This window comes from Cheilinus undulatus, linkage group 17 (assembly GCF_018320785.1).
Source record: "Cheilinus undulatus linkage group 17, ASM1832078v1, whole genome shotgun sequence".
Classification (NCBI taxonomy): Eukaryota; Metazoa; Chordata; class Actinopteri; order Labriformes; family Labridae; genus Cheilinus; species Cheilinus undulatus.
In genome coordinates this window covers 2,405,407-2,426,628 of record NC_054881.1, presented here as the reverse complement: position 1 = coordinate 2,426,628, position 21,222 = coordinate 2,405,407, and the positions used below count along the sequence as shown (strand labels likewise).

General features: G+C 33.9%; 1 protein-coding gene across 1 annotated transcript; it reads left to right on the top strand.

Moving 5' to 3' along the window:
- The first annotated feature begins 6,758 nt into the window (after positions 1-6,758).
- LOC121525067 (RNA/RNP complex-1-interacting phosphatase-like) lies at positions 6,759-15,810 on the top strand. The gene is made up of 9 exons (XM_041810820.1): positions 6,759-7,092; positions 8,514-8,589; positions 8,748-8,879; positions 8,967-9,090; positions 10,670-10,730; positions 10,808-10,854; positions 10,934-11,009; positions 13,460-13,714; positions 13,958-15,810. The coding sequence occupies exons 1-9, from the start codon at positions 7,055-7,057 to the stop codon at positions 14,352-14,354; spliced, it is 1,206 nt and encodes a 401-aa protein (XP_041666754.1). The 5' UTR covers positions 6,759-7,054; the 3' UTR covers positions 14,355-15,810.
- Positions 15,811-21,222: the final 5,412 nt, after the last annotated feature.

Genomic DNA, 21,222 nt, shown 5'->3' with positions numbered 1-21,222 from the left:
AAAATACCGTCTAGAACCAAGCTGTTAAAGCAACTTAAATGTTATAATACATGGTAGTTATGGATATACATGTATCTAACCAGGACCAGCTGTTTGCTGTGTGTCAGCCTCTCCTCCCAGTGTTTCCAGTGTTTCCAGTCTCTCTCTTTCCAGCTCTCAGCTCTCATGAAGCAGAAATGCTAGAAATGTGAACTTCAGGTCTGTGAGGATCATGAGGGGTGTCATTGACAGTAAAATCTCCTGACTATTAGAGTTGAGACTTCCTGCAGACAGGTCATTAAACTGGTCTCACTGGTTACCAGTCAGAGGGAACTTTCCACTGATAGAGTCTCATCAGTCATCCTGAAGATTTGTCCTGTCTGATTTGATCCACTTCATCACACACAGAGCTGGATATCAGCGATGGAGGCGGGTGTGGCTGTGTTTATTGTTGTTAATATGATTCATTAAGCAGGGCGCTGGTTTACAACGATGTGTTTTGTATTTATAACTATTTCAGCCATGTTATACATGTTTATTTCTTATTCTGTGCTTTATTTTTACTAATATATATGTTTAATGTTAAGTGTCTTTCTAATTCCACTCCTTTATTTTAAATAAATGCTTCATTTCTCTCCTAATAATAATCTATAACTTTTAAAAGGATGTGTGGTGCCATATATGGGCGTATACTTCCCAGTAGAGCTGGGCAATTAATCAAAAATTAATCCAAACCGACATTTAGAGCCTCTAACCATTTTATGAAAAACATTTTTATTTCAGCTGATGTGTTTTTAATTTCAAATGTTTCAATGAATAACCAGAAATTGTTCATCTGTGCATGTTCCTTTCAGTTGTTTGTTGTAAAATTCTACAAATATTTACAGAACAAACAGAATCGGAGGTTGGGGGTGGAATAAATGTTCATTAATCATAATCGAGGTAAAAAGTCCAATTAATGGTAATTTTTATTTCTGCCATAATCGCCCAGCCCTACTTCCCAGATACTGATCATTTAGTAGATTCAAAGGTTCAAAGCGCTGAAGGCCACCTTTAAAGGGACCGTTAAAAACATGGCATATAAATAAGTCAACAAAAATACAGACGTCAGCTACCAGTTAAAACACTAGAAAATAAAAATAGTAATAATAATTATCATTTTAACTAAAATTACTTAGTATCACATTTTAACGTCTCTGTTTTTTTTTAACTCTATTTTTTCATGTTTTATCACACAGTCATTTTCCAGACCAACAGATCTGTGTTCAAACGTCGCTTTAACCATAGACATTATAGACATTATAGACATTATAGACATTATAGTCATTATAGACATTATAGACATTAAAGTCGTTATAGACGTTATAGTCGTTATAGACGTTATAGACGTTATAGTCGTTATAGACGTTATAGACGTTATAGTCGTTATAGTCATTATAGACATTATAGACGTTATAGTCATTGTAGACATTATAGACATTATAGACATTATAGTCATTATAGACATTATAGTCATTATAGTCATTATAGACATTATAGTCATTATAGTCATTATAGACATTATAGTCATTATAGTCATTATAGTCATTATAGTCATTATAGTCATTATAGACATTATAGTCATTATAGACATTATAGACATTATATAATCATATATGGCTTTAACCATAGACATTATAGACATTATAGACATTATAGTCATTATAGTCATTATAGACATTATAGTCATTATAGTCATTATAGTCATTATAGACATTATAGTCATTATAGACATTATAGACATTATAGTCATTATAGTCATTATAGACATTATAGTCATTATAGACATTATAGTCATTATAGTCATTATAGTCATTATAGTCATTATAGTCATTATAGACATTATAGTCATTATAGACATTATAGACATTATATAATCATATATGGCTTTAACCATAGACATTATAGACATTATAGACATTATAGTCATTATAGTCATTATAGACATTATAGTCATTATAGTCATTATAGACATTATAGACATTATAGTCATTATAGTCATTATAGACATTATAGTCATTATAGACATTATAGTCATTATAGTCATTATAGTCATTATAGTCATTATAGACATTATAGTCATTATAGTCATTATAGTCATTATAGACATTATAGTCATTATAGTCATTATAGTCATTATAGACATTATAGACATTATAGTCATTATAGTCATTATAGACATTATAGTCATTATAGACATTATAGTCATTATAGTCATTATAGTCATTATAGACATTATAGTCATTATAGTCATTATAGTCATTATAGACATTATAGACATTATAGTCATTATAGTCATTATAGACATTATAGTCATTATAGACATTATAGTCATTATAGTCATTATAGTCATTATAGTCATTATAGACATTATAGTCATTATAGTCATTATAGTCATTATAGACATTATAGTCATTATAGACATTATAGACATTATATAATCATATATGGCTTTAACCATAGACATTATAGACATTATAGACATTATAGTCATTATAGTCATTATAGACATTATAGTCATTATAGTCATTATAGACATTATAGACATTATAGTCATTATAGACATTATAGTCATTATATAATCATATATGGCTTTAACCATAGACATTATAGACATTATAGACATTATAGTCATTATAGTCATTATAGACATTATAGTCATTATAGACATTATAGACATTATAGACATTATAGTCATTATAGTCATTATAGACATTATAGACATTATAGTCATTATAGTCATTATAGACATTATAGTCATTATAGACATTATAGTCGTTATAGACGTTATAGACGTTATAGACGTTATAGTCGTTATAGACGTTATAGACGTTATAGACGTTATAGTCATTATAGACATTATAGTCATTATAGTCATTATAGACATTATAGACATTATAGTCATTATAGACATTATAGTCGTTATAGACATTATAGTCGTTATAGACGTTATAGACGTTATAGACGTTATAGTCGTTATAGACGTTATAGACGTTATAGACGTTATAGTCATTATAGACATTATAGACATTATAGTCATTATAGACATTATAGTCATTATAGACATTATAGACATTATAGTCATTATAGACATTATAGACATTATAGTCATTATAGACATTATAGACATTATAGTCATTATAGTCATTATAGACATTATAGACATTATAGTCATTATAGACATTATAGACATTATAGTCATTATAGTCATTATAGACATTATAGACATTATAGACATTATAGACATTATAGTCATTATAGACATTATAGTCATTATAGTCATTATAGACATTATAGACATTATAGTCATTATAGTCATTATAGACATTATAGACATTATAGTCATTATAGACATTATAGACATTATAGTCATTATAGACATTATAGTCATTATAGACATTATAGACATTATATAATCATATATGGCTTTAACCATAGACATTATAGACATTATAGTCATTATAGACATTATAGACATTATAGACATTATAGTCATTATAGACATTATAGTCATTATAGTCATTATAGACATTATAGACATTATAGTCATTATAGACATTATAGACATTATAGTCATTATAGACATTATAGACATTATAGTCATTATAGACATTATAGACATTATATAATCATATATGGCTTTAACCATAGACATTATAGACATTATAGTCATTATAGACATTATAGACATTATAGACATTATAGTCATTATAGTCATTATAGTCATTATAGACATTATAGACATTATAGTCATTATAGACATTATAGACATTATAGTCATTATAGACATTATAGACATTATAGACATTATAGACATTATATAATCATATATGGCTTTAACCATAGACATTATAGACATTATAGTCATTATAGACATTATAGACATTATAGACATTATAGTCATTATAGACATTATAGTCATTATAGTCATTATAGACATTATAGACATTATAGTCATTATAGACATTATAGACATTATAGTCATTATAGACATTATAGACATTATATAATCATATATGGCTTTAACCATAGACATTATAGACATTATAGTCATTATAGACATTATAGACATTATAGTCATTATAGTCATTATAGACATTATAGTCATTATAGTCATTATAGTCATTATAGACATTATAGTCATTATAGTCATTATAGTCATTATAGACATTATAGACATTATAGTCATTATAGACATTATAGACATTATAGACATTATAGTCATTATAGTCATTATAGTCATTATAGACATTATAGTCATTATAGACATTATAGACATTATAGACATTATAGTCATTATAGTCATTATAGACATTATAGACATTATAGTCATTATAGTCATTATAGTCATTATAGTCATTATAGACATTATAGTCATTATAGTCATTATAGTCATTATAGTCATTATAGACATTATAGTCATTATAGTCATTATAGACATTATAGACATTATAGTCATTATAGTCATTATAGACATTATAGTCATTATAGTCATTATAGACATTATAGTCATTATAGACATTATAGACATTATAGTCATTATAGACATTATAGTCATTATAGACATTATAGACATTATAGTCATTATAGTCATTATAGTCATTAAAGACATTATAGACATTATAGTCATTATAGACATTATAGACATTATAGACATTATAGTCATTATAGACATTATAGACATTATAGACATTATAGTCATTATAGACATTATAGACATTATAGTCATTATAGACATTATAGTCATTATAGTCATTATAGACATTATAGACATTATAGTCATTATAGACATTATAGTCATTATAGACATTATAGACATTATATAATCATATATGGCTTTAACCATAGACATTATAGACATTATAGTCATTATAGACATTATAGACATTATAGTCCTTATAGACATTATAGTCATTATAGTCATTATAGACATTATAGACATTATAGACATTATAGTCATTATAGACATTATAGACATTATAGTCATTATAGTCATTATAGACATTATAGACATTATAGTCATTATAGTCATTATAGTCATTATAGACATTATAGTCATTATAGTCATTATAGACATTATAGACATTATAGTCATTATAGTCATTATAGACATTATAGTCATTATAGTCATTATAGTCATTATAGACATTATAGTCATTATAGTCATTATAGACATTATAGTCATTATAGTCATTATAGACATTATAGTCATTATAGTCATTATAGACATTATAGACATTATAGACATTATAGTCATTATAGACATTATAGTCATTATAGTCATTATAGACATTATAGTCATTATAGTCATTATAGACATTATAGACATTATAGTCATTATAGTCATTATAGACATTATAGTCATTATAGTCATTATAGACATTATAGACATTATAGACATTATAGTCATTATAGTCATTATAGTCATTATAGACATTATAGTCATTATAGACATTATAGACATTATAGTCATTATAGTCATTATAGACATTATAGACATTATAGTCATTATAGTCATTATAGACATTATAGTCATTATAGTCATTATAGACATTATAGACATTATAGTCATTATAGTCATTATAGTCATTATAGACATTATAGACATTATAGTCATTATAGACATTATAGACATTATAGTCATTATAGTCATTATAGACATTATAGACATTATAGACATTATAGTCATTATAGACATTATAGACATTATAGTCATTATAGACATTATAGTCATTATAGTCATTATAGTCATTATAGACATTATAGTCATTATAGTCATTATAGTCATTATAGACATTATAGACATTATAGTCATTATAGACATTATAGACATTATAGTCATTATAGTCATTATAGACATTATAGTCATTATAGTCATTATAGTCATTATAGACATTATAGTCATTATAGTCATTATAGACATTATAGTCATTATAGACATTATAGACATTATCATTATAGTCATTATAGACATTATAGTCATTATAGTCATTATAGACATTATAGTCATTATAGTCATTATAGTCATTATAGACATTATAGTCATTATAGTCATTATAGACATTATAGTCATTATAGACATTATAGACATTATAGTCATTATAGTCATTATAGACATTATAGTCATTATAGTCATTATAGTCATTATAGTCATTATAGTCATTATAGACATTATAGACATTATAGTCATTATAGACATTATAGACATTATAGTCATTATAGTCATTATAGACATTATAGTCATTATAGTCATTATAGTCATTATAGACATTATAGACATTATAGTCATTATAGACATTATAGACATTATAGTCATTATAGTCATTATAGTCATTATAGACATTATAGACATTATAGACATTATAGTCATTATAGACATTATAGACATTATAGACATCATAGACATCATAGACATCATAGTCATTATAGACATTATAGTCATTATAGTCATTATAGTCATTATAGACATTATAGACATTATAGACATTATAGTCATTATAGTCATTATAGACATTATAGTCATTATAGACATTATAGTCATTATAGTCATTATAGACATTATAGACATTATAGACATCATAGACATCATAGTCATTATAGACATTATAGACATTATAGACATCATAGACATTATAGTCATTATATAATCATATATGGCTTTAACCACCAGGTGGCAGTGTGGAGGCTTCTGCTGTTTTTGAGAATACGTGTCTCTACGTCATCAGTGTGCGACGGTAGCCGGTATCAAACAGTAGCAGCGTTCCGTCTCCACTGCGACAGTAGAGGAGGTTTGGAGTTGTTTAATTCCACTATGGAGACGATAATACAGTAAAGTTACTGGTATTTTAAATCTTTTATTAGCAGTAATAGTCGCTTTTTAAGACGTTTCCACCAGGGTAAATGAACGTAAACATTTAAAACAGCCGAGCTGTGACCACACGTGGTGACGTCGGAGGGTTTTTAGATATTTTTACTTTTATTTCATTTAAAAAACAACAAAAAGGAAACTTTAAAGGGATAAAGGAGCTCTGTGGAAATGTCCGGGCACAAGAAGAAAAACGGAATACCTGACAGGTGAGTTAAAGGTTGTGTTCTTTTATTTAGACGTAAATAAAATTTACGTAAATGGTCTTAAACCTTCTGTGGAGATTATTTAGATGAAATATGAACTTTATACCACAGCTGGGTGTTAATTCAGGCTTATTTTATTCAGCTAACACCCGTTAATTCATGCAAATAGCCTCACTTATTTCCACACACTGGTGTCTGGTTATTGTCAACAATTTTCGCTTTTCACAATTTTATTTCACACTTTTGACGACTATTTAACGGTTATTCCACCCATTTAGCCCCTCTAAACACAATTTGGAACTTTTTAACTGCTTAACGTCATTATTCCAGCCTTTTTAGCATTACTTAACTGATTTTTGCCACTTTTTAACCTCTTTTCACCATTATTCCACCATTTATAAATTACTTACCCTTTTTTTCTGCCACTTTTTAACCACTTTTCATTATTATTCCACCATTTATAACATTACTTATCCTGTTTTTGCCACTTTTTAACCCCTTTTCACCATTATTACACCATTTATAACATTACTTATCCTGTTTTTGCCACTTTTTAACCACTTTTCACCATTATTCCACCATTTATAACATTACTTATCCTGTTTTTGCCACTTTTTAACCCCTTTTCACCATTATTCCACCATTTTTTACATTACTTATCCTGTTTTTGCCACTTTTTAACCCCTTTTCACCATTATTCCACCATTTATAACATTACTTACCCTTTTTTTTCTGCCACTTTTTAACCTCTTTTCACCATTATTCCACCATTTATAAATTACTTACCCTTTTTTTCTGCCACTTTTTAACCACTTTTCATTATTATTCCACCATTTATAACATTACTTATCCTGTTTTTGCCACTTTTTAACCCCTTTTCACCATTATTCCACCATTTTTTACATTACTTATCTTGTTTTTGCCACTTTTTAACCACTTTTTTACCACTATTCCAACATTTTTTACATTACTTATCTTGTTTTTGCCACTTTTTAACCACTTTTTACCACTATTCCACCATTTTTTACATTACTTATCCTGTTTTTGCCACTTTTTAACCCCTTTTCATTATTATTCCACCATTTATAACATTACTTATCCTGTTTTTGCCACTTTTTAACCACTTTTCACCATTATTCCACCTTTTTTTTACATTACTTATCCTGTTTTTGCCACTTTTTAACCACTTTTCATTATTATTCCACCATTTATGACATTACTTTTCTTGTTTTTGCCACTTTTTAACCACTTTTCACCATTACTCCACCATTTTTTAGCATGTGCAATTAGTTGTTATTATAATACACTTCTTTCTATATTAACATCTGCTGACACCATGATGCCTAAAATTGGGTTTAATGTTAATTTATTTATTTATGAATACTGTTGAGTGTTCATATTTCTGATGTGTTTCTGTTTAATAGATGGCTGGACTACAAAGCTGTTGGAAAAAGGCTTCATGGGACGCGTTTCATCGCCTTCAAAGTTCCTCTCAAGCAGGTCAGAAGGACGACTCAATAACAGTAATAGTAATAATAATAACTTTATGTGTGTAGCAGCTTTGAAAACAGAGGTTTAACATTGCTCAGAGGTAATGTCTGTGATTTCTAACAGCAGTGAAGTCGTGGTCGTCCATGTAAATCTGTGTTTTCTTTCAGTCCTTGATCTGTCAGCTGCCCTCCCGGGACGTGTTTGGACCCTGGGAGCTGCTCGACGCTCTGAGTGAAGAAAACCAGGAGCTGGGTTTGATCATCGACCTCACGTTCACCACACGATACTACAAACTACAGGTGACCAGCCAACAGGTTTGAGGTGTTTAAACACTCTAATAGAGAAGTAAAGGGATTTAAATCATCTAAACTGTTTTCTGTCTGTAGGATTTACCGGAGTCTCTGATGTTTGTAAAAATCTTGACGGCCGGTCACGAGGTTCCCAGCGACAAAACCATCCTGAGCTTCAAACGGGCCGTCCGGAACTTTCTGAGAGAAAACGCAGACAACGGTGAGGCCTCAAAAACAAGTTTATATCCTGGTTTGGGCTTTTCCACATGAACAGAAGACTCATGTAGGATTGGTTAATGTCATCAACCCCCCTATGTATTTCAGGGAATTTTGCTTGGAAATTTTCAGGCGTTTTCATGGAAATTTTGGGGAGGTCTTTAAATCTTTTTGAGAATTTCATCGGAAGTTTTGTGGGAAATTTGCTTTGAGATTTTTTTGACCATTTTCATAAGAATTTGTTTGGATGTTTTGGGGAATTTTCAGGTAATTTCATGGAAATTTGTGGGATTTTTTGTAGATTTGGGGAAATTTGTCGGAAAATGTTCAAGCGTGTTCGCAGAAATCTGTGAAATGTATTTGTAATTTTTTAGGGATCTGATTTGAATTTTTGAGAGGGGATTTTCTCTGCAATTCTTTTAGTTTTTTCTTGAAAATCTGCAAAATTTATTTTAAAATTTTTGGATTTTTTGATGGAAATCGCTTGGAATTTGCTTGAAAATCTTTATTAATGGGGAGGAGGTTCCTTTCAAAATTTCAAAAAAAATTTGATGGAAATTTCCGAGGGAATATTTGTGACTTGTTTCATTGAATTTTTTTTAAATTTTATTTATTTATTTATTTTCAATTTATTTTTTCCTGTGTTTTTTTTTTTTTTTTTTTTTTTTTTTTTTTTCATTTTATGGGAATTTGAAAATCAGTTTTTAAAATTTTTGGGATGGGGGGTCACATGATAATATAAGAATTTTTATAGAATTTTTCAGGGAATTTGGATGTTTGGGGGAAGTTCCCAACCCTCATAATTTAGGGAAAAATATTTTTTATTTATTTATTTATTTTTTTGTTGTTTTTTTAATTTTAGGGGAATTTGACTAGGAATTTTGGGGAATTATCTCAAACCTTTGCAGGGATTTACAAAGACTTTTGGGAGGAATTTTAATTGGGATATTTAAGATTCATAATAAAGTTTCACTGAGATATTTGGGAATTATGAAGAAATGTTTGTTTTTTAATTGGATACTGTAAAATACATGTTGAAGAATTTTCAATGAATTTTAAGGTCATTTTTTTTTTATTTTAGGAATTTTGTGTTAATTTGGAAAGGAAAATTTCCAGGAAATTTAACATTTAGTGTACATTTTTTCATGCTTGGCCTTTGTGACGGACCTGTCCTTGTGGTCCGTCATCAAAATGAGTCCCCCAGCAACACTCAGCGTTAACGTCAGCTCTAAAATTGATCCAGGTCTGGGTTTTCTGTGAAAACAGGAGCTTCAGGAGATTTTTGGACACCATTATTGGTCAAAGCTAATTCCTGTTTAAAGACGAGGCTGAAGTTTAAATTTATCAGGTCCTACTGAGCCTGAATAAGAGGGAGAAACTAAAAATGCATCCCAAAGAAAAGCTCAGGTCACAGGAGGCTGATTTTAGTAGTTTTGATACAGTATAATAGCTCTGAGTGGTATTAGATTAGTATTAATAGTATTATTAACATGAACATAAATGACGTGATTTCTGTGTGCATCGTATGACCTCCAGTCTGTTTCCACTCACACATGTAACATGTGAGATAACTCTGATTCCAGACAAGCTGATCGGAGTCCACTGCACCCATGGTCTGAACCGTACAGGATACCTGATCTGCAGGTGAGTTCATTGTAAAAACAGTCAGAGCTGCTCCAGCAGGAGGGGATTTCACTAACAGCTGAGTGTGTGACCTGCAGGTATCTGATCGACGTCGACGGCATGGATCCTAAAGAGGCCGTGCAGCGTGAGTACTCGTTTTTAATGTGCGTTTCAGTGTGAACTTTAAAATCACCTAAAACATTTAAAATCACCGTTCTCTTTAGTGTTCAACTCTTCGAGGGGCCACGACATAGAGCGTCAGAACTACCTGGAGGATCTTCAGAGTGGACCAAAGAGGAGGTGAGGAGCAGTGATGATGAGTGATCTGTTTTATGTTTGGATGACGAGTAACCAGGCCTAGCACGTGTTTGTTAATCTGAGCTCATACTGGTAAAGATGTGTGTTTATGCAGTTCGCCTGCAACTTTTAAGATTTTCCACCCAGAATGTTGGAAATCAGAGAACAGGATGCTCTACAGCAGGGGCCGGATTCTGACCTTGGGTCTAACCTGAGGGCCTAACAGGGTCAAGATTAACCATTAAATGTCAGCCTCTTTTTCACCAGAAATGAATTATGGGGGGAAAAAACTTGATTTTAACTGATTATAAATGATTTTGATGATAAAAAACTCAACATGACAAGTCTAAGGCTTAAAATCTGAGATGAAAAAGTCAAACTTATTGGTTCAAAAGGTAAAAACATACATTTAAAGTCAAAATAATGTATTTAAAAGGCAAATATGTGAGATAGAAAGCTGATATCATGATTTTTGATGGTGAAAATATTAATATTAATATTATTAATATTTTCAAGTTCAAAACAATAAGATGCAATATTAATCATTAGTTTTAAAGGTCAAAATAAGATATAAAAGTCAAAGTTATAAGCTGAAACTGTCATAATGTGAGGAAAAAAAATCAAAATTATGAGATGAAAAGATCAAAATATGAGATAAAATTCAAAATCATGAGTTTAAAAGTTCAAATATAGGATAGAAATCAAAATTATGAGTTTTAAAGGTCCAAAAATTAGATAAAATTTGAAATCACGAGTTTTCAAATTAAAAATAATTAGATACAATTCTTGATTATTAGTTTTAAAGGTCAAAATAAGGTGTAAAGGACAAAGTTATGAGTTGAAAAAGTCAAAATATGGCTCAAAATTTAAAATTGCTGATCTGAAAGGTCAAAATATAAGAGAAAAAGTCAAACTTATGAGATGAAAAGGTCAAAATATGAGATGAAATTCAAAATCATGAGTTTTGAAAGTCAAAATAAATTTAAAATTGTTGATCTGAAAGGTCAAAATATAAGAGAAAAAGTCAAAATCATGAGTTCAAAAGTTCAAATATGGGATTAAATTCAAAATTTTGAGTTTTAAAGGTCAAAAAATGAGATAAAATTCCAAATCATGAGTTTTCAAGTTGAAAACAACAAGATACAATTCTTAATAAAGCTGGGTATTGCTAAGAACCTCACGATTCAATTTGATTTTGATTCTTTAGGTTGCAATCCAATCCGATATCGATTGGATATTGATTTAAATGCTTTGATGTTGATTCAGTAAGAACTAGAAATACACAAATGACCTGTTGACAATTTCCAGTAATAATTTTCATGCCCATGTGAACATATGTGGTAGGTCACCTCACATTTTTTCGCAATAAAACATCTGAAAATAAAAATTTGCACAATAATAACTTACTTGTGCATAAGGAGTACAAAAGTAAAAAACATGCCAGTTCTGTATAAACACTGAAAAAGTAAAGTGCATGTAAACTTTAACATTTCTTATTTGTGATAAACCTCACATAACATGGTTATGGTTGGTTGTTGTTTGGTCGAGTGCGGCCTCCATCCACACACACGCGAATCACACGCGCAGTGACCCCCACTGGCCAGGAGGTGAATCGATTCAGAGGATTTGCTGAATCGATATTGAATTGGGGGGGAAATATTGCAATGCAGCGATTAAACAATATTTTTACCCACGCCTAACTCTTACTCATTAGTTTTAAAGGTCAAGATAAGATATAAAAGACAAAGTTATGAGATGAAAATGTCAAAATGTGAGAAAAAAAAATCAAAATTAAGAGATGAAAAGGTCAAAATATGAGATCAATTTAAAATTATGAGTTTTGAAAGTCAAAATATTGCTCAAAATTTAAATTTTCTGATCTGAAAGGTCAAAATATAAGAGAAAAAGTCAAAATTCTGAGTTGAAAAGGTCAAAATATGAGATAAAATTCAAAATCATGAGTTTTAATGGTCAAACTGTGAGAAGAAATAAAAAAATGATGAGTTTAAAATATCAAACTTTAACTTATGATTCAAAATTGAGATTCTAAAAGTTTAAAATATAAGACCAAAAGTTAAAACCATAAGTCATCATTGTGAGATACAACACTGAAAATATGAAATGAAAACAAATTTATTTTCCACATTCCTGACTTTTAATCAAATTATTTCCAGTCTTTACTCTGCTCTGCTCCAGAATCTGCCAAGTGTCCTCATGCTTTCTGCTTCTTTCAGTCTCAGATTAATCCAGAGATAGATGTCTGCGTACGTGTGAGATAATAACAGCTGCTTTTATTGGACCAGCTGGCTAAAATAATGACCCATGTTCTACAAAAACCCCCTGAAGAATCAAGGGACTGTCTTTAAATCTGGGCCACATAAAGGTCACCTTACCTCTCTTACCTGCCCTGTTGTGATTGGTCTAACCTGTGTGTGTGTGATCTTTATTGACAGTAATGATGGGATGGAGGAGTCCGAGCAGGAGCCAATGAAAGGCCTCGCTTCACATCGACCGTTAGATTCAGACGGCCAAGACGAGGGACGACCTCACCCCGAGTCCCAACGCCTCGCTTCCCGTCGACCGTTAGATTCAGACGACCAAGATGAGAGACCGCCTCACTTCAAGTCCCGACGCCTCGCTTCACGTCGACCGTTAGATCCAGGCGGCCAAGACGAGAGACGGCCTCACTCCGAGTCCCGGCGCCACAGGTAGAGAGGAGGAGCGGCACAGAACTTTAATCCCATAGGTCGTTTGTAGTCACATGACACATGGCTGTCTGAGCCTTTTTAACAGCTTTTCTCCCTCTTTTTTTCTCACAAAGATGCTTTTAAAAGAACTGGTGGTTTTTAAAGATAGTTGAAACTATGAAAAATAACAGGAATGATAAAAATAAGTGATTTTTTACATTTTACCTTTTACCATTTTACCCATTTTACATTTTATTTTTTCAGAAATAGAAAGAAGAGAGAAAGAAACCCTCGCTCAACCTCTAACGGCCTCCTCCCCTACCCTCCTCCTCCTTTCTGTCCACCAATGGGAGCCAGTTTCAACCCGTATCAATGGACGGCGCCTCATCTCGACAGCCAGTGGAGCAGACCCCCCCAGTTCGAGGAGAGCAGGCCCAGGTATCCCGACCGGGATTGGGAGCGGAGGTCCTCGTCCCACTGGCAGCAGGACAGTTGGAAAGCTCCTCCCCCTCCTCCTGTCCTTCCACAGTACTCCCCGCTTTGGGCTAACGAGTCCAACGGGCATGACGGGCGTAAGGAAGAGGAGTGGGACGCTCCGAGGAGCAGGCATCACTACAGACAAGCACACAGAGGCAGAGACCCCCCATACGGGGGTTTATAGAGAGAGGATGCTGGGACACGCTCTGGAGGAAGATGGATCTGGATTTGATGACTTAGAGGTTAAAAATGCTGGAGATGTGTTCATCCTACTGCAGCATCATCATGGATGGATCAGAGTTTTCTCACTAAAAGTTTCTGTTTTTGTCAGACTTTTAGGAGCATTTAAACCAAGCAGCTTCCTTCAGTTCTCCTGGGTTTAGGAAAGTTGGGAATGGTTCCATAAACAGAACCGTACTGTCCTGCTTTGTCCTAAAACTCACAGACAGCTCAGAGGAAAAGTCCAGAGTCCCCTAAATACTGTGGTATAAAACATTTAACTGTTTTATTTTTCTTTTCAATCCATAAAAAGTTCCTTTTTCTGTGGTTAGGTCTTCAGTGTGCCTGTAAAAGCAGGCCTGTATCCTCTGTAAGTCAGTTACCTTTGGTTTAAGAGAGCAGAAAGATCCAAAAATGACATAAATAGTTTTAAATGCACATTTTTGATGTCATAAAAAGGGTGTGATTAATTGTGATTAACTACAGAAATCCTGCAAAAGTAAACATGGAAATCTTTTGACGCCCTGATCAATTTGAACTGTTTTCGTTGTCAAAATCCCAAAATAGTCGGCCTACAGACACTCGCTCTACGTATAAATACTCATTATCACGACAGCGTGTTAGGGCCACTAAAAAATAAAACAAACAAACAGGATCTGTTCATTTTTATGTTTAAAAGTTGCATATTTTGCCCCTTAAGATAAGTTTATATCCGTCTCAGAGGTCCCTAAAACATGCCTGTGAAGTTGTTTCTGAAAAAACACTCCAGTATTGGATGTCTGCATGTCTAAAAACCCACGAGCTGTTTCTGTGTCTGTGGCTTTAAATGTTAATGAGCTGTCTGACTCCGCCCTCTGACCACGCCCCTCTCAGGAAATGGATGTGGCTCTCCTGATCCTGAGAGGAGGGAGAACTTTCTTACAAGTTTGGAGGGCCAACTGAGCCTGGGGGCGGGGCTATCTCCCCACATCCACATGACATCATGAGGGGAAAATAAGAGAACTTGTTTCAGCTCACATTTTCTGAAAGGTGGATTAAGAGAGGGAATGGATTTTCTGGATTCTTGGGGCACATTTTTTGCTGGAAAAGTGTATTTTGCATAATATATGACCTTGAAAAGAATTAAAGATTCAGGAGATTTTTTTTTTTTTTTTAACTCTAACATTTTGAGATAGTAAAGTAAAAAAAAGTAAAAAAAATTCAGTCACTGTTTCAGTTTGGTTTCTTGTGCATTTTTGACTTTACACTGTTGTAAATGACAGTTTTAATAGCTTTAAATTTTAGTGTTTCTAAAGTCAGAATTTAACACTTTTAAAAGTCTGAATTCTGAGTTTTCTTGTAAATAATCTTAAAGGCTCAGAAATACACCCCTCAAAAAAAAAATACGCATTTGCTAATAAATTGACATATTTTTGTTGATATGGCGTAGCACATTATGTTTTTAATAATTAATTTAAATGTACATCTCATTTTGACAGCTACAGAGCAGACAGGGTCCCGCCCCCCTGAGATCCCTGGGCACCCCTCAGAGGTGCCTAGACCCCAGGTTGAGAACCACCGCCCTAAGAGTAGGGTGCAAAAGCAGGACGGCACTGATCTGATATTTTGGTACCAATCCCAACTTTCCACAGACGAATAAAAGTTCCTGCAGAGCTGGACCAGCCGGCCTGGTGAATGCAGCTTTAGTGCGCCGGCTGTGCTTAGGCACGGAGCGTTTTATTGGCCTGATTGACTGGAGCAGCTTTAATGTGGATTTACAGAAGAACAGCGGGATTAAAACACCACGTTTACCCGCTAACTATTGCTACCGGTGTGAGAGGTTGTCAGCAGATGTGCCTTTTTCAGTCTGACCTCATGTTAGCCAAACACACCAGAGGAGCTGTTAACATGCAGTATTTTAACCCTCAGACCCTCCTTTAAAAAAATCACACTCTCCCTTTTAAAGCCCTTTTAGGACATTTGATATATTTAAGAGTTTTCAAAATGAATGAAAAAGCTTTTTTTTTTTTTTCTTTTAAAATATTAGGTCCTCAACTCCAGGGCAAAAATTGGATAAAAGTGGCTAAAAGACATTGCAGAAATGGGCAAAAAAGTAGGGGGAAAGTGGATTTTAATGGCAAAGGTAGCTTGAATGGGGAAAAGTGGCAAAAATGGGGAAAAGGGTCAAAAAGAAATGGTATAACAGTGTGAAAAAGTGGTGCTTAATGGCAAAAGGTAGCTTAAATGGGCGAAAAGTGATGAAAAAGGAGGATAAAAGTGTCAAAAATGGGAAAAAGTGGCAAGAAGAAGCTGAAAAAATGGGGTGAAAGGGCAAAAATGGGGAAAAAGTGTCAGAAAGATGGGCAAAAATGGTAAATGGTAATTTTGTATAGCACCTTTTAAAAACAGAGGCTTACAAAGTGCTTTGACAATAGACAGAATTACAATTAAGACAAGGCATCAAAACACAAGGGAAGAACATAATAGGAAGGACAAAACCCCAACAACAGAAGATCCCATGAAAACCTCACCCCAGTATCATAATCATCCTGGTTGACACGTTACAAAGTCCAGAAACACGTCAAACAAAAGACACAAAACAGTGGTATTTAATGGCAAAGGTAGCTTAATTACCTCCAGTCCTCGTCATGTATAGCAGATGTGAATTATTTTTCATAATTTTAACCCTATAAATGCCAGTCTATTTACATAATTCCACATTTTCTGACACAAAAATGAATTATTTTCTATTTGAAAAATGCAAAGCAGATTGTTTTTGTGCAGGGATTACCAGTCTGGGATACGTCAATGATTAGCAGCAACACTGATGTTTGACCCACAGTCACTGATATATCCTATCAGTTCAAACCACCTCATTATCTCCCACAAGGCCTCTCTGCAAACACTGAAAAATGGCGAAATTTGGCAGCATTTTTGTTTGGTGTGCACATATTTTTCCCTCTGAATAACTTGGTTACAGAGGAATAAACAGGATTTCTTATTTCTTACTGCAGTGGCAGTAGAATGAAAATAAGTGGTTTTAATGGTAGTCAATGAGGCCTAAAAGGGCTCTAGGAGGGACAGTGTGAGTTTTTGTCTACACAGTGATAATGACATTTCAAACATTCATTAAAAACTGAACATCTTCGTTAAATATCATCATCTTAGCATGATAACTGCCAAAGTAAGAGAAAAAAGTACAATCAAAAATCCCTAAAAGCCTCTAGGAGGGCCTGAGAGTTACAGTCTCACCACCTTAACTTAAGATATTTTTATTATTGAGTGTTTTTCTCTGTGTGTGTGTTGAGTATGTCACCAGGCTCTGACAGGCAGCATTAAACATTTTATTCTTGTCATTTCTCTAGAAATAACTCAGATTCATGGATAATGAAAACCTGTCTTCTGAGTTCAGAGGATGTGGTCCTGACTGGCCTTTTAGCTGTTATTTTAAACCGGCTGGACTTACAGTGAAGCATCAGCTCTGTACAGTGAGATTAAACTAGAGAGAAATAATCTTCTGGACTGAGTTTATCAGTGTGGGACAGAGAGTTTGTGCTTCTTCTTCAGAGATCGTTTTAGATCCAGCAGAAGAAAAACCAATGTCTCCGCGTCACAGTGCTTTTAAAATCTTCATGAACAAAAATGCTTGTTTGCCTTTTTCTAAACTGAGCCAGCAGGCTTCCTGAATCCAAATAAACAGATTTTGTTTTTAATTTCTCAGTCAAATAAAAAATGCCTCTTTGACTCTGGCAACCAGACAAAGCTGACATTTTGAAAATGTGCTACACATGTATGCAATGCCAAATAAGTATGCAGGAGTGTTTCTGTTAGGTAAATCCATCAGATTAAGAGAGCAGCTGATAAAATGTCATTACAAAGCAGCAAACAGGGATTTGAAGCTGCCGGTGCCTCTGGAGTCCCACCAACCTCAAGGTGTAGGATCCTCCAGACCAGTGAAACTCAACCAAAGAGCCAAACTGATGAAAAATACCTTTGCAAGAGCCACAGTCTAAGCAATAAAATAAGTTAAGGTGGCAAAAATGTGCCAGAAAAATGAGAAAAGTAATTAAAATGGGCAAAAAGCAGTCAAGAGTGGCAAAATAGGGCAAAAAATAGGAAACAAGTGGAAGGTGATGGCAAAAGGTAGCTTAAATGGACAAAATATGCTGAAAAAGGGGCAAAAATTGGATAAAAGTGGCTAACAGACGTTGCAAAAATGGGCAAAAATCTAGAGAAAAAAGTGGTACTTAATGGCAGAAGGTAGTTTAAAGAGGTAGTGAACACTTTAACATTTTTTTTCAACTGTACACTGAGGTATCTGACTGAACTATGAGAAAACACAGCAGTGTTGGTTTTATAGCTGAAATTTGCACCATACTGATAAAAATCTGGATTTTACGTCTTTTAATTTGCTCAAACAGACATCTGCCTCGAAAAATCTTATGGCAAAAGGTTGCTTCAGTGGGAGAGAAGTGGCAAAAAATGGGGTAAAAAGGGGGAAAAAATGGTCTTTAATGGCAAAAGATAGCATAAATGGATGAAAAGTGATGAAAAAAGGGAAAAATATAATGTGATTAATTTCTAAGGTCAAAGGTTCCCTTTTCTAAGGCTTTCTGGGGGGGGGATAATATTCAAATGAAGTAAAAAAGACCCACACATTGAGTGCCACTGCTCCAGAGGCTTACCTACTATTCAGCCCCCCCCAACCAATAAACCTACTATTCAGCCCCCCCCAACCAATAAACCTACTATTCAGCCCCCCCTAACCAATAAACCTACTATTCAACCCCCCTAACCAATAAACCTACTATTCAGCCCCCCTAACCAATAAACCTACTATTCAGCCCCCCCCAACCAATAAACCTACTATTCAGCCCCCCCCCAACCAATAAACCTACTATTCAGCCCCCCCTAACCAATAAACCTACTATTCAACCCCCCTAACCAATAAACCTACTATTCAGCCCCCCCTAACCAATAAACCTACTATTCAGCCCCTAACCAATAAACCTACTATTCAGCCCCTAACCAATAAACCTACTATTCAGCCCCTAACCAATAAACCTACTATTCAGCCCCTAACCAATAAACCTACTATTCAGCCCCTAACCAATACACCTACTATTCAGCCCCCCTAACCAATCCACCTAATATTCAGCCCCCCCCAACCAATAAACCTACTATTCAGCCCCCCCCCAACCAATAAACCTACTATTCAGCCCCCCCTAACCAATAAACCTACTATTCAACCCCCCTAACCAATAAACCTACTATTCAGCCCCCCCCAACCAATAAACCTACTATTCAGCCCCCCCGAACCAATAAACCTACTATTGAGCCCCCCCAAACCAATAAACCTACTATTCAGCCCCCCTAACCAATAAACCTACTATTCAACCCCTAACCAATAAACCTACTATTCAGCCCCAACCAATAAACCTACTATTCAGCCCCCAACCAATAAACCTACTATTCAGCCCCTAACCAATAAACCTACTATTCAGCCCCTAACCAATAAACCTACTATTCAGCCCCAACCAATAAACCTACTATTCAGCCCCCAACCAATAAACCTACTATTCAGCCCCAACCAATAAACCTACTATTCAGCCCCCTAACCAATAAACCTACTATTCAGCCCCAACCAATAAACCTACTATTCAGCCCCAACCAATAAACCTACTATTCAGCCCCCTAACCAATAAACCTACTATTCAGCCCCTAACCAATAAACCTACTATTCAGCCCCCAACCAATAAACCTACTATTCAGCCCCTAACCAATAAACCTACTATTCAGCCCCCCTAACAAATAAACATACTATTCAGCACCCCAAACCAATTAACCTACTATTCAGCCCCCCCTAACCAATAAACCTACTATTCAGCCCCCCTAACCAATACAGCTCATATTCAGCAGCACTAACCACTAAACCTACTATTCAGCCCCCCTAACCAATAAACCTACTATTCAGCCCCCCTAACCAATAAACCTACTATTCAGCCCCAACCAATAAACCTACTATTCAACCCCTAACCAATAAACCTACTATTCAGCCCCAACCAATAAACCTACTATTCAGCCCCCAACCAATAAACCTACTATTCAGCCCCTAACCAATAAACCTACTATTCAACCCCTAACCAATAAACCTACTATTCAGCCCCAACCAATAAACCTACTATTCAGCCCCTAACCAATAAACCTACTATTCAACCCCTAACCAATAAACCTACTATTCAGCCCCCAACCAATAAACCTACTATTCAGCCCCAACCAATAAACCTACTATTCAGCCCCAACCAATAAACCTACTATTCAGCCCCCTAACCAATAAACCTACTATTCAGCCCAACCAATAAACCTACTATTCAGCCCCCAACCAATAAACCTACTATTCAGCCCCTAACCAATAAACCTACTATTCAGCCCCTAACCAATAAACCTACTATTCAGCCCCTAACCAATAAACCTGCTATTCAGCCCCTAACCAATAAACCTACTATTCAGCCCCTAACCAATAAACCTACTATTCAGCCCCTAACCAATAAACCTACTATTCAGCCCCTAACCAATAAACCTACTATTCAGCCCCCCCCAACCATTAAACCTACTATTCAGCCCCCCTAACCAATAAACCTACTATTCAACCCCCCTAACCAATAAACCTACTATTCAGCCCCCCTAACCAATAAACCTACTATTCAGCCCCCCCAACCAATAAACCTACTATTCAGCCCCCCCAACCAATAAACCTACTATTCAACCCCTAACCAATAAACCTACTATTCAGCCCCCCCTAACGAATAAACCTACTATTCAGCCCCTAACCAATAAACCTACTATTCAACCCC